This window comes from Agelaius tricolor, unplaced genomic scaffold (assembly GCF_023055355.1).
Source record: "Agelaius tricolor isolate 1412-34295 unplaced genomic scaffold, bAgeTri1.0.p SCAF_21, whole genome shotgun sequence".
Lineage (NCBI taxonomy): Eukaryota > Metazoa > Chordata > Aves > Passeriformes > Icteridae > Agelaius > Agelaius tricolor.
In genome coordinates, this window is record NW_027269281.1 from 405,291 (window position 1) to 430,614 (window position 25,324).

The window sequence follows — 25,324 nt, forward strand, 5'->3', positions numbered from 1 at the left end:
CTGCAAAGGAATAGGCAATTGAAGGCTTTAACACTTTAAAAATATAATTTCAATGGTACTGTGTTAAAAAGTGTGTGTATATAAATGCTTGTATTTTAATTAAATGTGTATTGCATATGTATATTTATCAATATATTGGAAGGCTTATAACTGAGAAGTTGAAAGACACTAGTACAAAGAAAACTTCTATTACCTTTTCATCTGTGAAAAACACCAATCACTTGTTTTTAAAATTTTAAAAGTTTAATAGTAATAAAATGGTTATAAAGACAGTAATCATATTAGAGTAATAAATATTTGGACAATTAGAGTTAGGACAATAGGAGACAATAAAAACAAAGAGTTACAGATGGTCCGGGTATGTTTTCTGGGCAAAATAAGGCCAGAAAAGAACCCAGGTTAACAGAGGATTAACCCTTAAAAGCAACAGCCTGCTGCATATTTATAAATCTCATACATGATGCATAAATTCCATTCAAACAAAGGATTTTGTCTGGTCAGTGTCAACTTCTTCCTCTGAATCCTGATGGCATCTCAGGGATGAGCGAGGCAGGAAGAAGTTCGTTTCTTCTGATAAGGGAGCAATAAATTCTTTTTTTCTGAAAGATTTAGGTGTCCTGTGGCTGCTGTCTAGGTGCAAGTACCTCATTCCTCTCTTAAAAAATATCCCACATACATAGTTTCTAATTTAATTACAAAAACTACATTTTAACTACAACACTACATTTACCATACTATTAAAATGTTAATACAGCACTACTAATCAATACAACATAATACATATAGTAAATATCTGCACAGAGCCATATAATATGCACTTTTCACATCGTCGAAATGCTATGGTATGGTGGTCCAGTTGTGAACAATTTTTCATAAAAACAAGGTGAGGACAGTATAGAGATCTCATTTATGTATGCCAAGTTGACTGTGGTTCTTGTGGCAGAGTAAGTTCTTCTATAGAAGACTTGTGTAGAGCCCTCTCCTGAAGTACTCTTGAATATTGTGAAAGGAATGAGGGACTTGTCTTTACAAACAAACTGTGGGTCTGCTGGTAGATAAAACTAGCACTAAAAGAGATAAAAGAAACAATGGGAAGGATTCCACTGATTGATGAGTGGAATGAGAGAGATTTGTCTTTACAAACTATAGGTCTGCTGATAAATAAAACTGGATACTGAGAGATGAAAGAAACAATGGAAAGAACCAAATTCCATAGGAATTCCACTGAGTGACACAAGGAAAAGAAAAAATTAGGGGGAGAGTATACATTAGAAGGGAGTCTTAGGTATTAGGGGTCTCACTGTACCTCTCAATTACCTCAGGCAATGAGGAAAGAGAAACGAAAATGTAGTTGGGAAATTAAGATAAAAAGGAGGCTGCGACCTCCAAAAACTTGGGAGACCCCCAAGGGGAATGCCCCACGGCCTCTCCCTTTATTTGAATAAAGTTACAAGACTCCTTTGTCTCCTTTTTGGACATAAACCTCTGGTGTTGGTGGATTAATTTTCCTGACAATAGCTTCAGGATTTGGGCTTTTGTTTTTCTAAGCATTTTCTTCACACAATTGCTGCCTTTTTTACAGAAAAGCACTTTGACTGAGAGTGAACCACAGAAGTTGGAAACTTATTCATTTTCCCATGCAGAATCCTTTTTCTATTGTACTTGATTAGGATAAGGAAGGACAAGAGGTACAGTACTATTTAGTTCCTATGCAAAGCTAATATTGGCAAGGATGTTTGGCATCTTAAGTTGCTATACTTTACACTCAGCTGTGTGGTGGGTTTGACCTTGGCTGGATGCCAGGTGCTCACCAAAGCTGCTCTATCACTTCCCTCCTCAGCTGGACAGGGGAGAGAAAATATAATGAAAGACTCATGAGTCTTTAATTATATTTTCGGACAAGGAGAGATCACTCAGTAATTATCATCACAGGTTCAACAGACTCAACTTCAGGATATTAATTTAATTTATTACCAATGGCTATTATCAATTAACAACAGAGTGGGATAATCAGAAATAACAACAAATCTTAAAACATCCTACGCCCCACCCCTCCCTTCTTCCCAGGCTAAACTTCACTCCTGATACCTCTCCCCTGACCCCTTCCCCAGGAGGGCGGGGGGATGGGGAATGGGGGTTGCAGTCAGTTACTATCACACCTCTCTGCTGCTTCCTCCTCATGTTCTTTCCCTTCTTTAGTGTGGGGTCCCACCCACAGCAGACAGTTCTCCACAAACTTCTCCACCGTGGGTCCTTTCCACAGGCTGCAATTCTTCATGAACTCCTCCAGCATGGACTCTCCATGAGGTCACAGGTCCTTTGGGTGCATCCACCTGTTACCAAATCAGTTATATTTCTTTAAAAAGGAGCCTAGGCAGAAGTGGGGGGAAACTGTTGAAAGGAGAATTAATCTGTGAAATAGGTAACAGATTATGGACAAGATCTGGGTGATGTCCATGTGATAGAAAAACAAAAGTTTAGGGCCACATGTTGCCCTCTTCCTTTCCCCATTTGCTGAGGTACTAGGAAGGTACAGCCTTTCCAAATTGCCTATCACATACCCCCCCCCCCCCCCCCCCCCCCCCGATCCTTTCATTTTCACCCAAAGTTCAGAAATGCAGACTTGCGTGGACCCATTTGTCTGTTTCAGGAGTCAAACTGTAGGGGTTCTGTAACAAACCTGCGGCTTGAATTTGTGTGAAAAATGCGTATTTTATGATTGGCTTTTAGCAAATATTAAAATGTATTCATGTATTTATATGTAGTGTGTTAAATATAGTTTTAGGTTATAAAAAATGTTAAAATAGAAACTATGCTATGTAAGATAATTTTTTTTAAAGAAAGGACTTGCAGCGAGATAGCAGCCACAGGGCACCTAAATCTTTCAGAGAAAAAGAATTTATTGCTCCCTTATCAGAAGAAACTAACTTCTTCCTGCCTCGCTCAGCCCTGAAGATGCCGTTAGGATTAAGAGGAAGAAGTTGATGATGACCAGACAGAATCCTGTGTTTGAATGGAATTTATGCATCATGTATGAGGTTTATAAATATTCAACAGGTTATTGTTTTTAAGGGTCAATCCTCTGTTAACATGTGTCCTTTTTCGGGCTTATGTTGCCCAGAAAAAGGTACCTGGACCATCTATAACTCTTTGTTTTTATTGTCTCGTATTGTCCTAATCCAAATTGTGCAAATTTTTATTACTTTAATTATATTACTATTTTTATAACCATTTTATTACTATTAAACTTTTAAAATTTTAAAAACAAGTGATTGGCATTTTTCACAAGTTGGTAGAGATATTAAGACCCATTTCAAAAACGTTAACACCCATACCCTCACCCATGGAACTGTTTGGAAAGACATTAGTACACATCTTCCAGATCACTACTGTGGTGTGTTGTAGGTTTGCAGGAAAGAATGAGAAACTGACCCTATCTTTGCAATGTGAGTCCACGGGTACAAGTGTGGTGTGACTGTAGGTGTGACACGGGATGATGGAAGGAGGGAGAAAGGGGACAGGCAGGAGGAGTGGTACGTGCAGCGTTAATCTAAGAACAGCTCTTCCTCGTGCCCGGGCCTCAGAGAGGGGAACTACAACTTCCAAGAGCCTTTGCAACATCAAGCGCAGGAGGATTCACGCCTTAAGCGTGGTGTCAGCCTACGCGACATCGAGGGTGCTCTTCTGCGGGCGGGGGCGTAGTCATTGGCTGAACTACAACTTCTAGCAGCCCTTCACACATCTCGCGCGTGCGCACGGCCTTGGTCCGGCCGCACAGCCGTTGTCGCCGTAGGTGTGTGTGGAGGGGGGAAGGGAGTGAGCGAACGCGGCGGTGAGGAGGGGGGTGAGAGTTCAGAGTTCAACCGCCGTTGTCCCTGCTAGCTTGCACTCATGATTCCTATATGCCCGGTAGTTTCTTTCACCTATGGTAAGTAATGGCGCTCGATGTTTCTGTGTCCGTGAGCGTGGGGGGAGGGGGGCGGCGGCGAGGGGAAGGAGATGCGGCCGCGCGTGGGGCGGAGGAACGGTGGTCCTGAGGCGCCGTGTCTGACCTGCGCTCGCGCGCACTTCTGTCTCTTGTCTGTCTGTCCCTTTCTCTCCCCGCCTCCTCCTGCCGGGCCTCCTGTCATGGCCCCGACCGCTGCCGCCTCTTGGTTATCTTCGCCACAGTGCCCAGCCGCCTGGGAGAAGATGCCAAAATGGCCACCGGCAACTACTTTGGATTCACCCATAGCGGGGCTGCTGCCCAGTATAGGTAACCACCGCGACCCCTCCCTCCCTCCTTCCCTCCCTCCCTCTGTCCTTGCCCGGAATCACTTCCCTCTTCGCCTCCGGTTTCGTGTCCCTGATCGGGATCTCCCCGCCCCCTCGGGGTGAATGCTCGGGACTGTTCCCATCCTCCGCCCCGTGTGGGGCCTGCTTCTGCAACCCGCTACTCCGCGATAGTTGTGCTTGGGACCCATCTGCTTATCTGCTGCTCCCGCAGGTCTGTTTTCTTATCCTGGTAAGGACCTCCCTATATCCCCAGTGGTGTGAGGGTGGGGAGGTGGAGCCAGACACCACGGAGGAGGCAGCATCAGATCCCAAGGCCCTTAAATTAAAATGACCACTTAGACTCAACAACGCCAACAAGTTACTGTCTGCTGCCCCCAGACACTTTTCCTTCAGTGAAGATGGGGCTTGCTCCCCAAGTCTTTGCTTCCCCCTATGTCAGTGTGGGAGGATGGAATCCTTTTTAACATGTGTTAAAATTACACCAACCTAACCTATGGGATAGATAAGGGAAGAATAGAAACACCAGAAAATACAGGGGACTGTCCCATTCCACTGAAGCAATGTTATAAATAATGTATCAGAAAGTAGAGAAAGTACTTTTGGAGCCATGCTCCTTTTAAAATGATTTCATACTTGGGTATCTAAGATCAGGAGCAGGTCTTATAGTGGAGCTTGGGGACCTGTAACCATATATTTTGTATAGGTATGTTGCCTTAAATTTTTGCACCTTTGTGCATCCAAATTGTGCGTCAGACTGTTGAAAAGTAATTGGTAGCATCTATTATCTCACTTTTTCTGAAATCAAATTACTTAATTTGGCAAAACCCAGATACAATCATGAACATCATCACATTTTTGGCTTGTGTTGGAGTAGCGCCTTGAAGTTCATATTTGAATCTTTGTTACTAGTTTCATGAATTTATAATAAAGGCCTTCCTTGACTCCTAAGTCTTAGTTAATGGGAAAATAGTAGGATAAAGCAAATATATGAAATATGAGGGATTATTGGCAAATGAATGCAGATGTGTGCTACTGTTATCTATCTAATCAGAACTGCATACCTGACATAGTCTCAGGAATATACAGTTTTATGTGGGTCATGGAACGATTCCCAAGTGATTATTTTCTGGAAATGGATATAAAATAAATGAATTTTCATTTACTCCAAGGTATAATAGTTAAAGGAGGGGATTAAACTTAGCTAATCTTTTTCTTCTTTTTTTTTTTGATTAGGTGCTCACAGTATGTTTATGTTTTACTTGACAGTTGTGAAATTTGAAACTGGGTTGTCATGGGCTATGAAGGAGTTTTTAAATAACATAGAGGATTTTTTTTGTAAATAAATAAACAATATTTGAGTGAATAATAAACTGAGATCCATATATAAATGGCATTTTTGAAGTGTAGATTAATTTTTAAAAAATGTTATTCCTTTTATTGTGGAGCTGAGGTGGTCTGTAGACTTTGAAATTTCCTTAAAACCATATAATTGGAATACAGTTCAGGTTCAAAACTGTTTTCATAGTTAATCCTAAATGTATTCTTGAGAAAATGGAAAGACTGATAGATTGAAAGCTTTTTCTTTTGCTATCAAAAGTACAAGATACCATTCCATTTACGTATCAGTAAAAGACTCTATCCTATAAATGGTTTGTGTATTTGCCATGTCTGAAAGTGAACAGGCAAAGCAATCAGTGTTAAAGCAGTCCTTTCATAAGAATGAATTTAATATTTTGAACAGAAAACACAGGAGTCAATGTCTAAAAGGGAGTTTATCTTAATGTAATGACATGATTTAATGAGAGAAGCATTAGATTATGCAAATACCAATACAGAAAATTTTTCTGAATATTCCAATACCTTTGTGCTAGTAGTGGTATTGGGTCTAGGGTTATAAACCTGCATGCAATGCAAAACTCTGTTATTTATTTAAGTAACTATTAATCCATTTATTTACAAGCCTGAAATAAATGTGAAATTTGGTGATACTAGTCCTCTTTATTTTGTATGTGTGTGTGTGTGCATTCTGTAGGCCACCTTAACCACTGTGTGTCTATTCAGTTTGACATGAACAACCTAATATTGGCTTGTTTTTCATGTGTAAAAAATAGCATTCTTGATTCACTGCTGGAGAAGAGGCATAATTATGCTTTTATTTTGAAGTTGGCTGACTGAAATGTGGGGATGCTGATGGAGAGATAGGGACATTGAGAATTGTTTGGACAGAGAAGTGTGCAAATGTGATGGTCTCTTATCTTGTTTCAAGATTTTGGTTCCTGTTAAGAAGATAAAGAACCTTTGAGCATCTGAGTTTCATCTTACTTATGTTCATACCGTGTACCTACTCTAATGAGACGGGTCATAGATGCGATATTCTTGGGTAGTTAGTGAATTGTTAACTTTGAATTGCTAAGTGTGGTGAGTCTTTGCAGGTAAAGGCAATTTATTGTAGTAAATAGGGTCGGTCCAGAGCCAATCACAATGCCTGTGAGTTTAGATTAAGATGCAGTCTTCTAGGTAGCCATATGGAAGTGAACTCTTGCAATTATAGCTAGTTTTCTATTCGAGTGCAGTGTACGATGTTACTGGATATTCGAGACTTGTACAGAAGTATTATGACCCACCCTAGAAGGCAAGGGTAACCTAGCTTTTTGTTAATCCCTTGGGGTGGATTAGAGTGAAATGACACTGATTCATGTTTGTAAATATATACATATAGGGTTTATTTTAGAACAATTTGGTTGCAATGGAAAGCAGGTATGTAGCCATTTGAGTTATTATTATCTATAGTAATATAGCAATATAAAAGCATGAAAATATCATTTAAGAAAATGTATAAGGGAAAAGAAAGAAAGGATAAGAGTAAGGGAACTTATCACTACCCATGGATCTGCAATGAGACTTGATGCAATTTCGATATCTGTTGGTCACAGTAGTGATCACTGTCTTGATCCATTAGGGGTGGGGAAAAACCCCTCGAAACACAAAGTTCAATGGGTTAAAATATGCTCAGGCTGTGTGGGAACCCCCAGGTACCTCCCCTGGGGGGGAGCTTTCAGTCTTCTGGTGGAAGGCCTCAGAAATTAGTCTGGGGGCACTTTGGGGGTCTTTGATGGTTTATAACACCTTCTAAGACATGGCATCTGCCTCTCACATCAGCACAGTTGAGCCAGTTACGCCCTATCAGACCTGGAGACTTGTGTCCAGTTCTGGGCTCCCCAGTGCAAGAGAGACATAGACATATTGGAAATAGTCCAATGAAGGGCCACAAAGATGATGAAGGGGCTGGAGCCTCTCACTTATGAAGAAAGCCTGAGAGAGAGAGCTTGGACTGTTTAGCCTAGAGATAAGAAGGCTCAATGGGGATCTTGTTAATGTATATAAATACCTAAAGGAAGAGTGCAAAGAGGATAGAGCCAGGCTCTTGTCAGTGGTGCCCAGTGAGAGGACCAGAGGCAATGGGCACAAAACAAAACACGGGAGGTTCCCTCTGGACATCAGAAAATGTTTTTTAAACTGTGCGGGTGACAGCACTGACACAGGTTGCCCAGTAACCTTCTGGAGTCCCTCGAAGATGTTCAAATAGTAGTCTGGACATGGTCCTGGGCAACTGGTTCTTGGTGGCCCTGCTTGAACAGGATTGTACCCTCCAGATGTCTCTTTCAACCTCAGCCATTCTTTGATTCTGTGATTTTGACAAGGAAAATGTTAGTGGTTGATAGTTTTGCAGGCAGACATAACATCTAAAGCTCAGGTCTTTTTTTCATGCATTATCATTGTGAACATGGCTGTTATCTAGACTTGAATAACATCAATGTTTTGATAATGAGCTGTCAATGGTGCGCAATCACGTAAAGAGAAGTAGATGGATGAATTCTGCAAGATTATGAGCCAGTGTGGCCCTTCACTCCACAGAAAATCAGATTGACATGGAATTGAAGATTAGTGTGGAGAAAAATACATGGTCACAGCTTGCTGCCATCAGCCTTATCTAGCAGGTTTATTATAGTGGTATTTCATAGTATATGGCACTTTTTCTGATACTAATGTATCACAGACATCAGTATTTTCCATCACTAATGTCAGTAGAATTTAGTGTAGTTGTGTCCTACCAGTTGGGGGAGGGGCTGCTTGAATCAGCTTTCTAGAGGGACTCTGGCACGGGCAGTCACTTGGTGATGTCCTCCGGCTAGCCCTCGCCTCCTGGCCTGTGCCAAGAGTGGTTGCCCCCTATCCGCCCCTCGGGACGGTCTGGGTGGCAGTAGAGCAGGGCTGCCTAATTCCCAGAGGCAGCAAAGCTGTTCTGTGCGGCTGTTGATAGGAATCCCGAGTCGAGGAAGCCAGAACAAAGGAGACGAGAGGGGCCACTTGTATAAGCTCTCAAGAGGGTTTAATCTCCAAGAGGGTCCAGGGACAAGTGACAAGCTCCAACAGGGTAACAGCAACTTAGGAACAGGGGAGGGTACTAGGGGAGGATACAAATCTTAATCAATAGTAGAACAGCAGGGGAGGAACGTAGGGCGGGGATCAGATTCTAGGTAACCAATAGGGGATAACATGGGAGGGGATCAGGCTTGGCACACCAATGGAACTTCGAGGAAAGGATGATAGACAAGGAAGGTTCTAGAGAAAGGGGTGGGGTTACATTTGATGAACAAGGGAAGGGGGCAGTACTTCCAGGATTGGCAGGGAAGGGTCTGGAAATCAGGGTGGTGCAAGTGAGATTGACATGGGGACTGACATAAGATTAGGCAGGAAAATAGTAGTAAACAACTTCAGGGCAAAACCACTGGGGAAACTAAATAGGGTACATGGAACAAACCACTATAAACTCACAATAAGGAACACTTAAAGATTACAACAGAAAAACAATCTACCACAGGACCCCTTTGGAAGTTTCCTCCCAAATTTGCCCTAAACCAGGACAAGTTGTTATTCAAAGATTTGAGTCAAAGGTGTTTTTAAAAAGCCCAAACTTTTCTCATGCACTGTAGTACAATAATTCTATGTAAAGAATTAAGTCTCTTGATCCTTGAGGTTTTTTAGGTAAGATGTGAAAGATGAGAGGAAGCTGCGTATACATTGGGGTCTAAAACTTCTGAATATAAGTGAGCTTAATTGGAAGGAGGAAGCAAAGAGCATGTCTTCCCTGAAAATGTTGGGATAAATTAAACTCTCTAACACAATTACTTGTATTAAGGAGTAGGCATTACTTTATTCCAGGCCAGGTGCATAAGGAGATAGCTACACCTAGGTGCACACAACTTTGAAAACTTTTTACTTATGTATACATTATTAGTAAACAAATTAATGTTCATTGGTTCTAAATTACATAATTCTCTTCATTAATTAGTATTCTGTCTTCTACTGGTTATTGATTTCCCATTTCTCATGCTCATTAGTCCACATTTTAAAGTATTTTTATTATCTTTTTCCCAGACAGGGAGTCTGCAACACATGTTAGATCGTCTTTGTTAGTCTCTTCTTTATCTTCTGGTTACTTCAACATGTCTTTGGAAGGCTCTAAATTCTGGATTCCAGGTGTCCAGCTTTTTACTCCCTCAGGCTTTGTTCATTGAAACTTATCAGGGTTAGTTTAGCAAAACTTAAAGTTTCAGTGATCTAATAATCAAACTCTTAACAATAACAGTCTGTTAAAAAACCAAAAGAGCTACATGCCCTGCATCAATAGCTACATGCTGGCTAAAGTGGAAAATTACACTGCTTAAGTAATGCGGCTTCAGGGTTTTCTGGGTCTTCCCGAACCCAGCTGCCGTGGTGTCCCAGACAGCAAAGTCCAGTTAAACACAACCTGTCCGGGCCCCTCAGGCAGGCTCCAGAGCCACAGGCAATCTTAGCAAGCTCAGCTCTTAAGTAAGATCAGCTCTTTAGTGATTCTCAGCTCATTAGTGATTTTCAGCTTTTTGCTTGCTAAGTGCCTCAGCAGCTGATGCAGGGAGAGAGAGAAGTGCTGTATGAGGTTCCACAGAGATGTCTTTATTGGCAGCTTCTGCAAAGGGTCTCAGTGACAGCTCTTCTGCCAAACTGGGCAGAAATAGGGGTTTATATGGGGTATAGGAGTTTAGGAAAACAGTCCAATAGTAAGGGTCAAGGCGAAAGTGACCCATAGTCTTACAGAGAGATAACAAAGGTCTGAAGGTGGAAGAGGGGCTTCTTTTGGTCCAGTCATCATGGCTAGGCATTTCTTATCTTAGGCTGCTGACTGCCAGGGAGGCCTTGCAGGCCCTGTGCCTGCTACAACTCCACTTTCTGTATTTAGTAAAAAAGCGTTCCCTATAGTTCTTTTAAAACAATGGAAAAGGCATGAGAACATAGCTAACACAATGACAATTACAATGAAAATCCAGAACATTCCCTTAACCAAAGATGCAACCCATCCTGTTTATCCTCATTGACCAAAAAGGTCATTGACCCAGTCAGGGTTGTTTTCTACTTTTAAGTCTTTCACAAGTTCCTTCAGTTTCTGGATGTTTGCGTGGATGGATTCCGAGCATGAAGAGAGATTGAAGCAGCATATCCCTTCAAAGTCTTGGCAGCCGTGTCCGTGGGCAAGCAGCAGGAAGTCAATTGTTGCTCGATTTTGAAGTGATGCATGTCTTGTGGTTTCTTCTTCCTTTAAAAGATCACTCAGGGCAGCAGATGTAGCATTGGCTTGCTTACTGAGCCAGCACCCTAGGTGATTTATTTCACCGAGGGCTTTAGCTGCAGCTATCCATGGTAGGAATAGGGAGATGGCAATCTTTTTTGGTTTGTTCCAATCATATAATTTGGGATCGCAATTTTCATCAAATTCCGTGTAGGATCTTTTGTGGCATTTTAATTCACTTTCTTTTTTCCAATTATGCAACAAGGTGATATTTGGTGTGAGGGTAGAAAGTTTTCCAAGGATACAGGGACCTCCCTGGAGCCGTGAGGGGATCCCAGCCCATACTCTGTCACCACAGATGAGAAACGTTCCCTTGGGTAATACTTTGGGGTGGAGAGAGGATACAGAGATCACGTGAGCAGTGTAATTACACCAATTGGGATAGTTATAGGCTTTGTTAATGGGTGATATGTCTTTTCAGTATGTGTTTTTTGTCTGGTCAATTTCTGGCCAATTATTTTTCAGATGTCTAAAGTAAAATTTGACACAGTATGTTGCCTTGGAGGACTCTAACAGGTGCAATTCTTTGGGTTCCTCCAGAGCACTGTGCAACATTTTTGTCCACTCATCCCAAGTATCTACCAGGTTGTGTCTCTTACCTGTGGTGTGGAGGAGCTCTGAGTTATAGATGGGCCAGTAATCTGCTACAAAGGGAATTCCTACTAGACATGTGGAAAGTGGGTTATCAATGCTTCCCATGGATAAGCACGTTATCCTATTTTAATGTCTTTGCTAAGGTTACCCAAACATTATAGCTAGGCTGTGGGCTAATCCAGCCAATGGCATACGGTATGGTGAAGAACATCCAGGCAGCAGTGAGGACAGCACCAATGGAGATATTTTTCATGTTTGGACAGGAATGGGGCTTCTGATAGGGAATATAAGCAAAATTTGTTATCTTTATGGTGGGAGGGGAGGGTTAGGGTTTTCTCCCTTGTTCCTTTCCTCCATTCCTTCCCCCCCTGCTTCTTTTTTTTTTTTTCCTTTTTCTATAAGCCAAGGATGGGGGAGTGGATATAAGGTTAGAGGGTTTTTGGTAAGAGTTGAGAAAGGGAAATAATAGGGTTTTTTAGGGTAAAAAGGGGTAATAACATATAATTCAGCGAACAATTTTGTGTTCCAGCTGGGTCTGGCTTATGGCTTGATGCAGCAGAATGTTGTTTAGCTTTCTTTTTGTCTGCTGTCGCGTGATGGGACGGTCTTTTCTTCCGCATGTGGATATTCAGCGACGTCTTCGTCTCCAGGCAGAACTGGTCTGGTTTTGAGGAGGATTTGTATTTGACTCAGGGGAATTCTTGTCAGTGTTTGTGGGAGTAGTGTTTGCATTGCCTAGGTATGGTTTTATGTTTTTTTCTTGGGTATCATCTTGAACCAGATGGTAGTAGAACACACACATACCCTCTTCTCCAAGTAATCAACTGGAAAGGCCCAGAAATTTGATGTGTTTCTGGGTCCTTCACTAGCACAGGTGGTTTCTCAGTGAGCCTTGCTTGGGTGGTATTTGCAAAGTGGCAAAGTATTGGGGGGGGTCAGGCTCTGATGTTGTACAATTTATGAAGTTGATAATGTAGAGAGCCTTGCAAAGTCTTTCAACTGGAGATATGATTTTTGTTTCTCCTTACTGTTGATTGAGGACTCTTTTGAGGGTTTGATGTGTCCTTTCCACGATGGATTGTCCTGTGGGATTTGCAGGTATGCCTTTCTTGTGTTCTATTCCCCACTCACTGAAGAACTCTTTTAACTTACAAGAAGTATAGGCAGGTCCATTATCTGTTTTGATTTTCTTTGGTACTCCCAGGATAGTGAAGACAAGGAGGAAGTGCTTAATGGTGCGCTGTGTAGTTTCTCCTGGATGAGCTGATGCAAATACTATTCCAGGAAACGTATCAACCGATATGTGCACATATTTTGACCTCCCAAAAGGTGTGAAGTGAGTCACATCTGTCTGCCACAGCTGGCAGCTGTTCAGACCTCGGAGATTGACTCCCGTCCCCATAGATGGTATTTGGTAGTTTTGACAGTTCGGGCATGTAGCGACAATAGCTTTTGCTTGATCTTTTGAGAGCTTGAACATTCTGATAAGGGCAGGCACATTTTGATAAAAAAATGCGTGTGACAACTTTGCCTGGGCAAAGATGTTAGGGGCATTAGCAGTTTCTACTGCTATGGCTAATGCGTCTGCTTTCCTGTTACCTTCTGCGATGATACCTGGGAGGTCAGTGTGTGACCTCACATGCATTATATGGTAAGGTTGCTTTCTTTGAGAGATTAAGCGTGTTAATGCAGAAATCAATTGGTGTAACTTTGGATTGGAAATCTCTTTGAGAAGAGCATGTTCTGCTCTCATAGCTATACCAGCAACATAAGCTGAATCTGTGACCAGATTAAAGCGTTCGTCTTTGAATTTCTCAAAGGCTCTGACAACAGCTGCTAACTCTGCGATCTGTGGTGATCCCTCCACTATTTGGATTTCAGATTCCCATTTTTGGGTCTTAGGGTCTTTCCATGGCATTACAGACTTGTGTGATGACCCTGAGCCATCTGTAAAAATGGTTAGAGCTTTGAGAGGTATTTTACTTTGGACTAATTTTGGGGTCAGATAAAAGGTTACATCACAATTAAAAAGTTTATGTTTTTGGATATGGATAGAAATTTGGCCTGTATAGCTATCTAGGGCAAACTGGAGATTTTCATTGGTCTGGAGCAAATGCTCCAGGTCCCCAGTGGTCAGTGGCAAGTATTTGCATGTGAACTCACACCCTGCAAGAGAGCGGAAGTGAGTTCTGGCCTTTTTTATTAGATGTGCCATGATTTCTTGGAAGGTTGTAATTGTCTTTGTGGGTTGGTTGTTTGTAAAGATACATTCTAGTATCAATAAAGGGTCTCAAAGTTGAGTATCCCATTGGAAAATCAGTCCATAGAACCAGGGTGCTTTTCCCAGAATGACAAACTGGAAAGGCAGTCTGGGCTCGAAGTGATGGGCTTTGCTTGGACCTTAGTGATGGCATCTCAGGCTTCTGTTGTGAGAGTGCGTGGAGTGTCCAGGTCTTCGTTGCCACGGAGAATGTTGAACAGGGGAGCGAGGTCCTCAGTTGTAATTCCTAGCAGTAGACGTACCCAGTTGATGGATCCACACAGGCTGTGTAAGTCTCTCAGGGTTTTCGGGTCATCTCGGATGGCGAGCTGCTGGGGTACGATCGTCCTTTCCCACATCTGGACTCCAAGGTAAGTCCATGGGTTGGAGTACTGTATTTTGTCCTCACAAATCTCAAATCCTGCCTTTTCTATGGTTTCAATGTTCTTTTTAACTGCTTTCTCTAAGTAAGCTTTGTCTGATGCACAGACCAGGATATCATCCATATAGTGGTAGATGATTGCATCTGGGAATAGGTTCCGAATGGGAGACAGAATGTGAGCAACATATCATGGCATATAGGGGGACTGTTTTTCATTCCTTGAGGAAGAAAACACCACTGATATCTTTTGAGTGGAGCCTCTCTGTTAAGAGAGGGAATGGAGAAAGCAAACTGTGGAGCATCCTGGGGGTGCAGCGGAATGCTGAAGAAACAGTCTTTAATATCTATGATAGCAAGTGTCCAGTCTCTAGGCAGCATCGATGGTGAGGGCAGGCCAGGCTAGAGGGGGCCCATGTCCACAATGACCTCATTGATTTTGCAAAGGTTTTGGAAGAGCCTCCACCTGTCTGTTCCAGGTTTTTGCAGTACGAAGACTGGAGAGTTCCAAGAGCTGGTGGTCTGGACGATGTGGCCTTTGGCAAGCTGTTCTTCCACAAGGGCTTGTAGTGCACACAGTTTGACTTTAGAGAGGGGCCACTGTTCGATCCAGATCAGGTCTTGACATTTCCAGGTGAGACGAGGGGTATCTGGTAGTGTGCTCTCCTCAGTGGCTCCAATTAGAAATCCCAACTGGGAATACGTAGGGAAGCCTCTCATTGGGATAGAACATCCCTGCCCCAAAGGGTGATGGGGGCTCTTACCACAAATGGATGGATAGTTGCCAACTTGACTTCAGGCCCTTTGACAAGGATGTTGTTCTTGCTTTGCATAGACTCTGTGGCTCCACCAATCCCTGAAATTATGCCTGTTACTGGTTGTAGTTCCCAGTGTGCTGGCCATTCTGAGAGAGCAATGATGGTCACGTCAGCACCAGTGTCCAGCATCCCTGGTAGGTGGATCTTCTCTCCTCTGCAGGAAAGACCACACTCGATGGTAGGCTTACTTGGTCCCACAACTCATGCCCACATTGCTGAAGGGTTGAGAGGAAGCTGCTCCCTGTGATTCTTTGGGAGTAGAAAGGCTTGTGCGATCGGAGTTTGCTTTGAAGGGAAAAATGGTAAGTCTGTGCAGTACACCTGGACAGAGATTTCTTGTCCCGGGTGCACTGTTCGTACCTCTGAAACAATGAAGATTTCCTCTGGGCCATGGAGAGTGTCACCTATAATTAAGATGTCAAAAGGACCACCTTTTGGCCCATGTTTGCCTGTGGGAACATGATAAACATTCTCATTATTAAAGTCAATGGACAGAGCAGTTACCAGCTGGCGGCGGGTTCCCATCTGTATCGCTCCGTGTGTTAGATCCTCTTAATGTGATCTGGAATCTCCTGGGATGATGCGTGGTTGGGTCTGGATGGCTTTTGATTTGTTGCCTTTGTGTGGGGCCTGACCATGCTCCGCTGGAAGTTTCCCGAACGCTGCTGGTAGCGCTGCTGATTCTGGGGTCTTTGGTAGGTGTTATGGGGGTTTCGGTTAGGTGACCTGTCTGGACAGTCCTTTATAAAATGTCCAAAATCTCCACAGTGAAAGCAGTGGGCTTGGTCTTTGGAAGACACTACTGTAAATGCACCAGAAACTCCTTCTGCAATACCCTTAGCAACTGCTTGGGCCACTGTATTTTCAGTGGACAAATTACGTGTACAGCTTTCCAACATTTGCTCTATGGTAGGTTCTGTATCCAAGGGTAGGGCCTTCAGAATTGTTTTACACCATTAATTAGCATTACTCATGGCAAGCTTGCATAACAGCTCCTTTCTTGCCTCTGTGCTCTCTATCTGTTTTTCCAGAGCATCCTTAATTCTGTCCACAAATTTGATAAAGCTTTCATCTACTTCTTGTTTAATATTAGAAAAATGTTGGGTAGGAATAGCATCATCTGGGGTAAGAAGTAAGGAGGTTTTTGCTGCAATAGCAAAGTCTTGTAGTGCTGCCTTAGGTAAGGTGTTAGCTTGGTCAGAGGGTTTCTGTAAATCCCCTTCTCCAGCCAGCTGTTCAACTGTAAAATTTGGCCCATCAGCATCTTTAGCATAGGTGTCTAATGAAAGGATTTTTAATAAAATGTGTCTGTGACATGTCACCCTTTTTATTTAAAATAAATTAAAAAGAAAAGTGTTTGTAATCTCATCTGCTGGGCCCATGCAGAAGAGAGAACAAACACTTCTCAAGAGGTTAATCTGTTCCCAATCAAAAACCTCAATCAAGTGCTGATGTGGAATAATCAAAGAAATTCTCCACATGTAGAACATCAAATTCTATCATATCACTAAAACAATCTTACAATGTAAGAAAATGCAAAAACAATGCAAAGAAAGTTCATTGCTTCAAGTCCAAACAGCTGAGTTTCAGGAGAAAGTCCATGGACTGAAGATGTTCCTCTTTGACATCTCTGGAAGTCCCTTTTGGTCCTGAAACAGGCTTGCAGAATCCTGAAACAAAGAACTGCTAAAGAAAATCATCAACAGTTATAAAAAATCCATTGACAGTTATCAAACAATTTTGAGAAAATTTCTGGAATGTCTTGGCCACAGCCCTTAAGTGAACCACTTGGGCTGAGGCTAATTTTTGGCTTTTCAATGCTTTTGAGCTGCTAGCTCTTTCAATTTTTTTTTTTTAATTTTTAAAATTTTTTTCTTTTTTTTTTTTTTGAAAGAGCAGCAGCAGAGAGGAGCTTCTAGGACCCAGCAGGGGCCCTGGCCCTCGTGGATGGATCAGGAATTCCAGACCTGGCCCACAGAACGGTGGCCCAGGTCCTGACGGGGGAAGCAAAGCCCCCAAACCCAACAGCCGGCTGGGCGAAAGGCCCAGCCCAGGGAACCGAGCCAAACGGTCCAGACCTGGCCTGTGAGGCGGGCTCTGTGTTCTCACAACCCAGCACCCTGCTGCCAATACCTGGGCAGCACGAGTGCGCTTCCACCCCCATGAACCACCAGCGCATACTGGCAGTTGGGGAAGAGAAGCCTTTCCAGGGATCATCACCCTGGATCGGAGGATGTTTTGTCCCCACAGCAAGCAAGTGATGCTCGCTTTCCACTGCTTCTCTTGCCCCTGCAATGCAAGCAAGAGCGTTCCCGCATCCTGCCCCTTGGCACCACCCCAACCCCCTCTGGGCTGGGGACCAGAGGCAGAACTTTCGGGAGCCACCCCCCCGATGCTGCTGGGGCAGGTGGGGGAAGTCAGGCGTTCCAACCCCCAGTGAGAAACCCCCGGCCAAACACCAATTGGCCCGCGAAAAATGCTGTGTTCCACAAAAACGCTAAGTTTGAAGGTGTTCACTCTTGTGGCACTAGTGCGTTGCCTAGCAACATGGAGACAGGCTCTCGTCAATTGTCACTGCTGTCAATTGCGTCGCCTAGCAACACGGGCGAAGCCACGGGTGGCAGTGCTTCCGTGATCGGAATACAGACAAACTCTGCTGGAGGTGGTGGGGCTGGCTGGGTGGCAGGCGGGGCCGTGGGGACCAGCCCAGCCCACAGGGCTGGCCTGGGCAGGGCCACAGGGACTGGTGCAGCCCGCGGTGCTGGCTGGGGCAGGACCCATGGGGCTGGTCAGGGCAGGGCCCATGGCCCCGACCAGGGCGGCAGAGCCAACTCACATCCCCCCTGAGGGCAACGAGGGGGGGAAAAAGTGGCTCCGTTTGAGCATGCTCCAAAGAAGCAGAAAAAAACTTTTCCTCAGTTGTGGGCAAAGCCTCGCTTCCCCTCCACAATGCAAGGGGGCTAGGAACCAGCAGTTCGTGTCCCTGGACAGGTTCCTCTCCTGCTGAGTCTGGCAGGAAGGGAGCACGACCTCTGCATTCGGCAATCCATTCAATTAAAAATTCTCTCCGTTTCAAAACTTTGAAGAGAGTTTTGAATGCTGGATAAATTCGAGGAAATCCAAAACCCTGGTAAAGAGCCTCCCCAAAAATGAATTCCATGCATTCCCATATGTATGAATTGAGGGAATACACCACAAAAAATCCATGGAAGTTTGTCCATCTGAAAAACTCACAGAAATGTCTCATCACCATATGAACTCTCTCTTCACAACCCCACATTTGCCAGAGGGCAATAATTTTCTCCTCTTAGGGAGAGAACGGAACCTCTGTCTCCGTAGGCACCCTCTGCCAAATCCCAGCCCACATTCTGTGAAGGGCAGTATCTTCAGGAAGGGAAGAGTTAACAGTACCTTGTGACAGTGTCCTCTGGGCTTCAGCAGGCTGCTCTGTGCTGCAAAGGTTTCTGAACATCCTGTCTGGGAGACTTTTCAAAAGGTTCTTCCTGTGGTCAGCCTTGGCTGTGAACTCTGTCCAAATTCAGGGTCTTCGGTTCTTCAGCTCCAGGCTAGAAGCCACTTCTGTGGTCACTTGTGTGGTGATCATCAATGCCACACACTCAGAGTTCACCCAGTGTAGCAATGCTCCTCTGGGGGCTCACCAAATAAAGAATTTTTCTTCATTAGAGGTCACCAATTGTAGTGGTTTGCAGGGGTCCCAGGAAGAGGGAAGAGATGAGGATCTGACTCCATGTATCAGAAGGCTAGCAAGGAAAGGAAAAAAATTATAACAAAATCTTGTGACTGACCGAGAGTCCGGGACAGCTGGACTGTGATTGGCCATTAATTAGAAACATCCACATGAGACAAATCAAAGATCCACCTGTTGCATTCCACAGCAGCAGATAATTACTGTTTACATTTTGTTCCTGAGGCCTCCCAGCTTCTCAGGAGAAAAAATCCTAAGGAAAGGATTTGTCATAAAATGTGTCTGTGACATCTGATAATGTTTTAAATTATCTTTTCCAATGCCTTTCCCATAACATATTCTGCTGGGGAAAGAAGGCAGTGGGCAATATTTTTAACATCGTGGGATACCAAAATATGTGCTGAGAAAATAGCTTCTAGGAAATTTCTAAAAATATGTGAACTTCTACCGTGTTCTTTGGCTATATTTCGTAGTTGTACTAGTTCTTTATTTGTGTTAGGTTCCCACGTTGTTCTAGTAGTGGAACTTCCTCTTCTTCCCTTTATATAATTTACTGGGAAGGCAGAAATTTTCTGAGCTAGTTCCCAATACCCTGCCTGAGTGGCTTCCATTTTGATTAGAGCCTAGTGGTCAATGTCCTCTGTATCAGAATTGAATTCGCTGTCACTGCTGTCCTCAGAGGAAGAGTGACAGTGAGCAGGCAGCGCCCTATGCTTTTTATGGCGTGTTGGAGCAAGATTTTGCAGGGGTGTATGGGAGTGGAGAGAATGTGAGGAGGCACATGGCAGGGCTTGGCTAGAGGGAGGCAGCAGTGGAGCTGGAATGGGGGTGCCACAAGTGGCACAGCATGCACAGAATTGAGGTGTGGGGGGAAGTGGGGTGCTACCATGGGGGGTCTCGGAGGTGCCGTTCAGGGGACCCTTAGGGTGGGTGGTGTTATAAAATTGACTCAAAACGAGCAATTTCCAATCAAAGAATTTATTAATTATTGAAGCAGTTATACTACGTAAGCAAAGGCTCAGCGCTGGGCGACAGGGGAGTCTCAGCTCCACCTACTGCCGCACCAACTAGTTTCTGATTCAGTCCTTTTATCCTCTCCATCCTTCAGGAGTCCATGTTATCTCGGAGTTCTCTGCGCCTGCGCTGGTTGTTGCTAGAGGGTCATCCTTCTGTCTCCTGGTGGTCGGTGATAAAAGGCCGCGGAGTCTTCCTCAGCTGCGTCTTCTTCACCCTATGTCTTTATTTGGTGACTTCTCCGTGGAAAATTACCAAAATCTTATGATTAACGCAATATGTGCCCTATCAAGTTTCAGCAAGCAAATATCCTGCCTTGCAGACTGTTTATCTGCCCCTGCCCCTTCCCCAGCTTTTCCCTGGTCATTATCTCTGTGAGTTATCTGCTTGTACCATTTGTCAGTGGGAAAGGTTTCCCTGCTGGGTGTTAATCTGCCCCTGCCCTTTCCCCAGCCTTTCCCTGGTCGTTATTTCTGTTAGTTATCTGTTTGTACCATTTGCTGGGTGGGACTATGTGTGGGCTCCTGCAACCCCTTCCCTGGTATCCTTGTAGCTCATATCTCATGAAGTAGTACAGAAATAGTCAGCAGACAACTCTTGTAACACACTGGTCTCTTTTTCGTGATGAACAAAATGTAGTCCTTCATCTCAATCCCCCCTTTGTTTTGATACTCAATTTTGTTCATCAAAACGCTCTAATTCCCTTTTGCTGAGCTCCAGAGATTCTTCTGGATCATCCATCTTCAAGGTTTCGTATTTTGCTCGTATGAGCATAAGGTGAGCAGCTTCTAATCTGCCTTTTTACAATGCTAATCAATTTATTAAAAATACAAGGGCCAAACGTGAGTCCCAATAGTAAGAGAAGTAGTGGACCTGCTATCGTTGATAATAAAGTTGTAAGCCAAGGAGAATAGTTAAACCAAGATTCATACCAGCTTTGGTGTTCTTCCCTTTCTCTTTGTCTTCTTTCTAGCCCCTCCCGTAGTTTTGCCATTGAGTCCCGTATAATTCCGCTCTTGTTTACATATGTGCAGCATTCTTCTCTTAAAGCAGCACATAGTCCTCCTTGTTGCAGGAATAATAGATTTAACCCCCTTCGATTTTGTAAGGCTACCTCTGCTAGGGAATCTAATGATTCTGTGAGGTCTTTGATGGAGGTTTCGATCCTCCTGAGGTCTTCATCTACAGAGGCTCTTAGTTCTTGGAATCCTCGGTGTTGCTGTATGAGTGAGGCTATTCCTGTTCCTGTCCCGGCTGCACCTATTCCTAGTAACATTGCTACAGTGAAGGTTGTGAATATTTCCCGTTTCACTATGTGGGGTCCTATATTTTGATATTGTTCATAAACGTACTCTACGGGGTGGTAAAGGACTCTGGGTACTATCAATACTTGAATACAAAAGTCACTGGATTCATTAAATCGGTCTATATTTATACATGGGGTGACTCCGAGAGTGTTACAGACCCATTTAGTATTTGCTGCTGGCAGTATCCAGCTGGCAGGTTTCTTAGGGTCACTCAAATTCCCCATAACCTGACATAGATGTCGTTTTTCCACTGGTACTCGTCCTATACATCTTCCTCTCCCCGTTACCCTTGCCAAGGTTATCCCTCTCAATTCTTCTCCTTCTTTTTTCCATAGGCACCTAGCTGGGTTGGTCCCATTTACTCGTCTGCTTTTTGCCGTTACCCCTATGGCTTCATAGAACGGGGGGTTTACGGTGTAACACAGCCAACATTCCTTAGTTAGATTTGGATGGGTCTCATTCAGGACTAGGAAAGTGGCCTGTAATATTTTCCACAAGTCCCCTTCTCCTGGGTTTTCAGGTCCTCGGGTCAAATTAGTAAAGTTTTGCTTATACATTTCTGGAAGACTAGTGGTTGGGGCTGTTTCTGATTCATTTCCATTATTTTCTCCTAGCGTTTGTTCTCCAGCTATCGCCTGGTTTGGTCCAATTGGTTCAGGGTCGTGTGGCACGGTTGTCTTTTGGATTATAAAGTGCCCCCCTCTGTCTGTCCCTGGTTCCCATAATCGGGCTCCCCACATTTTCCCTAATAACCAGACTTGGTCATGTGGTTTTGTCACATTAATGTAAATCATATTGCATGTTCCATCTAACCCTCCTTCTTTCTGGGTATATGTGGAAGTGGGCTGTGTACACCCGTATGGACCCCATCCAGTTCTGATAAACCCGTCCTCGTTCCCCCCAAAGGAGCTTACTGATACACAGTCCCAATAAGCACAGTAAAAGTGTCCTGGATAGTTACAATACCCTTTTCCCGGGTTTGAGCTTGGACAAAAATAATATCCAAACTGATTTAAACATGGATTTACAGGTATTAAATCACACAAAGTACATAAAAAGCTGGGTGCGCCAGATGTGATTTTGGTCTGGATAACATACTGGTCTTCCCATCTAATCAGTGACCATTTGAAGGGTTGATGTGAATACCCTTCTGCCCCTGAACTTGTTACAATGCACCAGAAAAGAATTAAGGCTTGTAATTTGGGGCTGTCATTGTCGGAGCTCAGGTTGAATTTTACCTTTGGTTTCCCCAGTGGTGGGTTACCAATCCTGGGGCAGGACGGCCAACATTTCCTGGACATCCCATATGGGGGTCGAGGCTTCCGACGGACTCCACTGGTTATTACCTCTCTGCCTCGCCCGACGACTCGGTTGCTGCGAGCCTCGGGGTTTACCATCTTCTCGGCAGCAGAGGTATTCTTCAGGAGCCGGATAAACCTCCCGTTTCCACTTTTTAGCACTGGCGGCCCAGTTATCAGCTTTTATTAATGAGAGGTCACGCCGCAAATTGGGGGCTTTCTTCTGACACACCACTTCCAGGATGTCCAGGAGAAAGGGGATCGGTTCGTTAGGGTGGTAGCAGAACCGATCAGGATTTACCCCTTTGGAAAAGGTTTCCCACCACTCGTCAGATCCAAGCTTTACCTCCCCCGTAGCAACTCTGCTACTAAGAATGATAGAAGTTAGTCTCCTCTCTTTCTCATAGCACGGCGTGCAAATTCCCCTAGGTGTTCTACCACTCCGACAATGAGACCACCAAGGTTCGTGACACAATTTACAGGAAAAGCATACAAGGGGGTGACAGTCACAATCTAACCAGTTACACTTTAACCTAATATCTTTGTTTTGTGCTTTTTCCCCCTTCCACCATGGGTGCCCTTTATGTTCTAATCTCGGGGACTTAAAGTAGGGCTTTCTTAACTCGTCCTCTAAGAGTTTGCAATATCCAAGAGCCTCCCGATTCCCTATTAGCTGGGTTTGGAGATAATGGTTATCTCCAACCCAGATTACTATCCAAATCATTTATCAGTTAGTTTCAGCTTTAATTTGGTTTCTCCTGGGAGACTGCAAACCTCCCAGCTGTGAGGGGGTTTCACCGGTCCTTTTATGCGACTAGCATGAGTCCATCCTTTTTCAGCGGTTCGTATGGCTGCTTCTGTGGTGAGGAGTACTTGGAACGGTCCTTCCCACCTTGGAGTCAAGGGGTTTTCTTTCCAGCTTTTCACGAGCACCCAATCTCCTGGCTGTACCTGGTGTAAGATAAAATCTAAAGGAGGCCGTTGTGCTAACATACCTTTTTCCCATAATGCCTTTCTGTACTTTGTCAATTCCACCAAATATTTTTGTGTACATGTGTCATTAATGACAGGATGTTCGTTAGGATTTTCTAGGTTATACGGCATCCCATACATCATTTCAAAGGGTGATACCCCTAAATCAGCTCTAGGTCTTGTTCTTATATTTAGCAACGCTAGAGGAATACATTTAACCCAGGTCAAATTGGTTTCTGCTACCAGTTTGGTCAATTGCTTTTTTATTTCCCCATTCATTCGTTCAACTCGTCCAGAGCTCTGGGGATGCCAGGGGGCATGTTGTTCCCACCGTATGCCCAGAGCTGTTGCTAAGTTTTGGGTAACTTGGGAAATAAAATGCGGCCCTCTATCTGAGTCAATGACTTCTGGGACCCCATATCTCGGGATTATCTCTTCCATCAATATTTTCGTAACTACTTTGGCTGTTTCTCTTACGGTTGGGAAGGCTTCCACAAAATGTGTTAGGTGGTCCACCAAGACCAATAAATATTTGGTTCTCCCTACTTTGGGGAGCTCGGTGAAATCTATCTGAATGTGGGAGAAAGGCCTTTTCGCTAGCGGTCGGCCTCCCTCCGGTAATTTTCTCAAATTTTTTCTATTTACTTGTAAGCAAATTAGGCATCCTCTGGTTACTTGTTTGGCAATGTCCCAGATTCCCACACTCACATACTTTGCAGCAAAATAATCTACCAGTCCCTGTGATCCCCAATGTGTTTTTTGATGTATCTTAGTCAGTAATCTATGTGCCAATGCTCTGGGTATTATTTCTCTGCCATCTGCTAATTTCCATGCTCCTTGTGCATCCCTTTTAGCTCCTAGTTTTTGTATTTTATTCTCTTCCTCTTTATTAAACTTGATGTCGGGGTCAGGTTCTGGCATTTGGGAGTGTTTTATGTTTTCCTGCAAAGTGAGGAGTCTCAGGGCAGCCCGTTTAGCCTCCTGGTCAGCTGTATTATTTCCCCTACTTCTCAAATCCAGTCCTTTCTGGTGACCTTTCAGGTGAACTATAGCTATTTTTCGAGGTTTTCGTAGGGCACTGAGCACATCTAATATTAATTTACGGTGAACTAAATCTTTCCCTTGTGAATTTATTAGTCCTCTTTCCTCCCATATTTTGCCAAATGTATGGACTACCCCATAGCTATATTTCGAGTCCGTAAAAATAGTCCCATCTTTTCCTGTTAACCATTCCAGGGCTCGTAGTACAGCATATAGTTCACATGCTTGGGCGGACCAGGATCCACTAAGGGGTCCCGATTCTATCACTTCCAGGTTGGGTCCCCTTATGATAGCATATCCTGATTTTCTCCTTCCCTCAACTACTCTGGAGGATCCATCCACAAACAGTCTTTCTCCTTTTTCCAATTCCTCTTCTTCCAAATCTGGTCTGATTTTTGTTTGTTCTTCTATAGTCACTATACAATCATGTGTTAGTGCTTCTTCTGGTCCTCCATATAAGAAGGAAGCTGGATTTTGGATATTAGCAGTTTCTAGAGTTAAATTTGGAGCCTCAATTAATATTCCTTCATATTTTAGAAGCCTTGCGTCTGAGATCCATTTTTCAGCCTTTTGCTGTAAGACTCCCCGTATGTTATGGGGGGACAGCACTTTCAGGCTGCTATTAAATGTAATTTTCCGGGCTTCTTCTACCAAAAGAGCACATCCTACAATTGCTTGTAAGCACGTAGGCCATCCTCTGCTTACTGGGTCCAAGATCTTTGATAGATAAGCCACCGGTTTCCATTTCTCTGCCCATTCTTGAGTAAGGACCCCATATGCGACCCCCTTGTCTACGTTTATGAACAAAAAGAAGGGTCTATTAGTATTAGGTAAACTTAATACCGGGGCATGGATTAGGCTTTCTTTAAGCTCTTGCAGCCTTTCGGTGTCCTCCTGATCCCATTTTAGGAGTCCCTCTTGAGTAAGTTTCTGATACAAGAAAGTCGCCTTACTACTGTAATTTTCAATCCATTGACGACAATAACCAGTTAG

At 43.8% G+C, this 25,324-nt stretch overlaps 1 protein-coding gene across 4 annotated transcripts in view; it reads left to right on the top strand.

Moving 5' to 3' along the window:
- The first annotated feature begins 3,702 nt into the window (after positions 1 to 3,702).
- The window catches only part of LOC139598918 (zinc finger RNA-binding protein-like), a 77,564-nt gene continuing 55,942 nt past the window's right edge, over positions 3,703 to 25,324 (top strand). For 2 of the 4 annotated variants that reach the window (XR_011682069.1, XR_011682070.1), the window contains exons 1-2: positions 3,703 to 3,928; positions 4,171 to 4,255. Coding sequence is in view for 2 of the 4 variants with exons in the window: in XM_071445852.1 (XP_071301953.1) it covers positions 3,892 to 3,928; positions 4,171 to 4,255 (122 nt within the window). In the remaining 2 variants the exon portion in view is untranslated. The remainder of the gene's footprint in view (positions 3,929 to 4,170; positions 4,256 to 25,324) is intronic. The other 2 variants (XM_071445852.1, XM_071445853.1) reach the window with 2 other exon arrangements.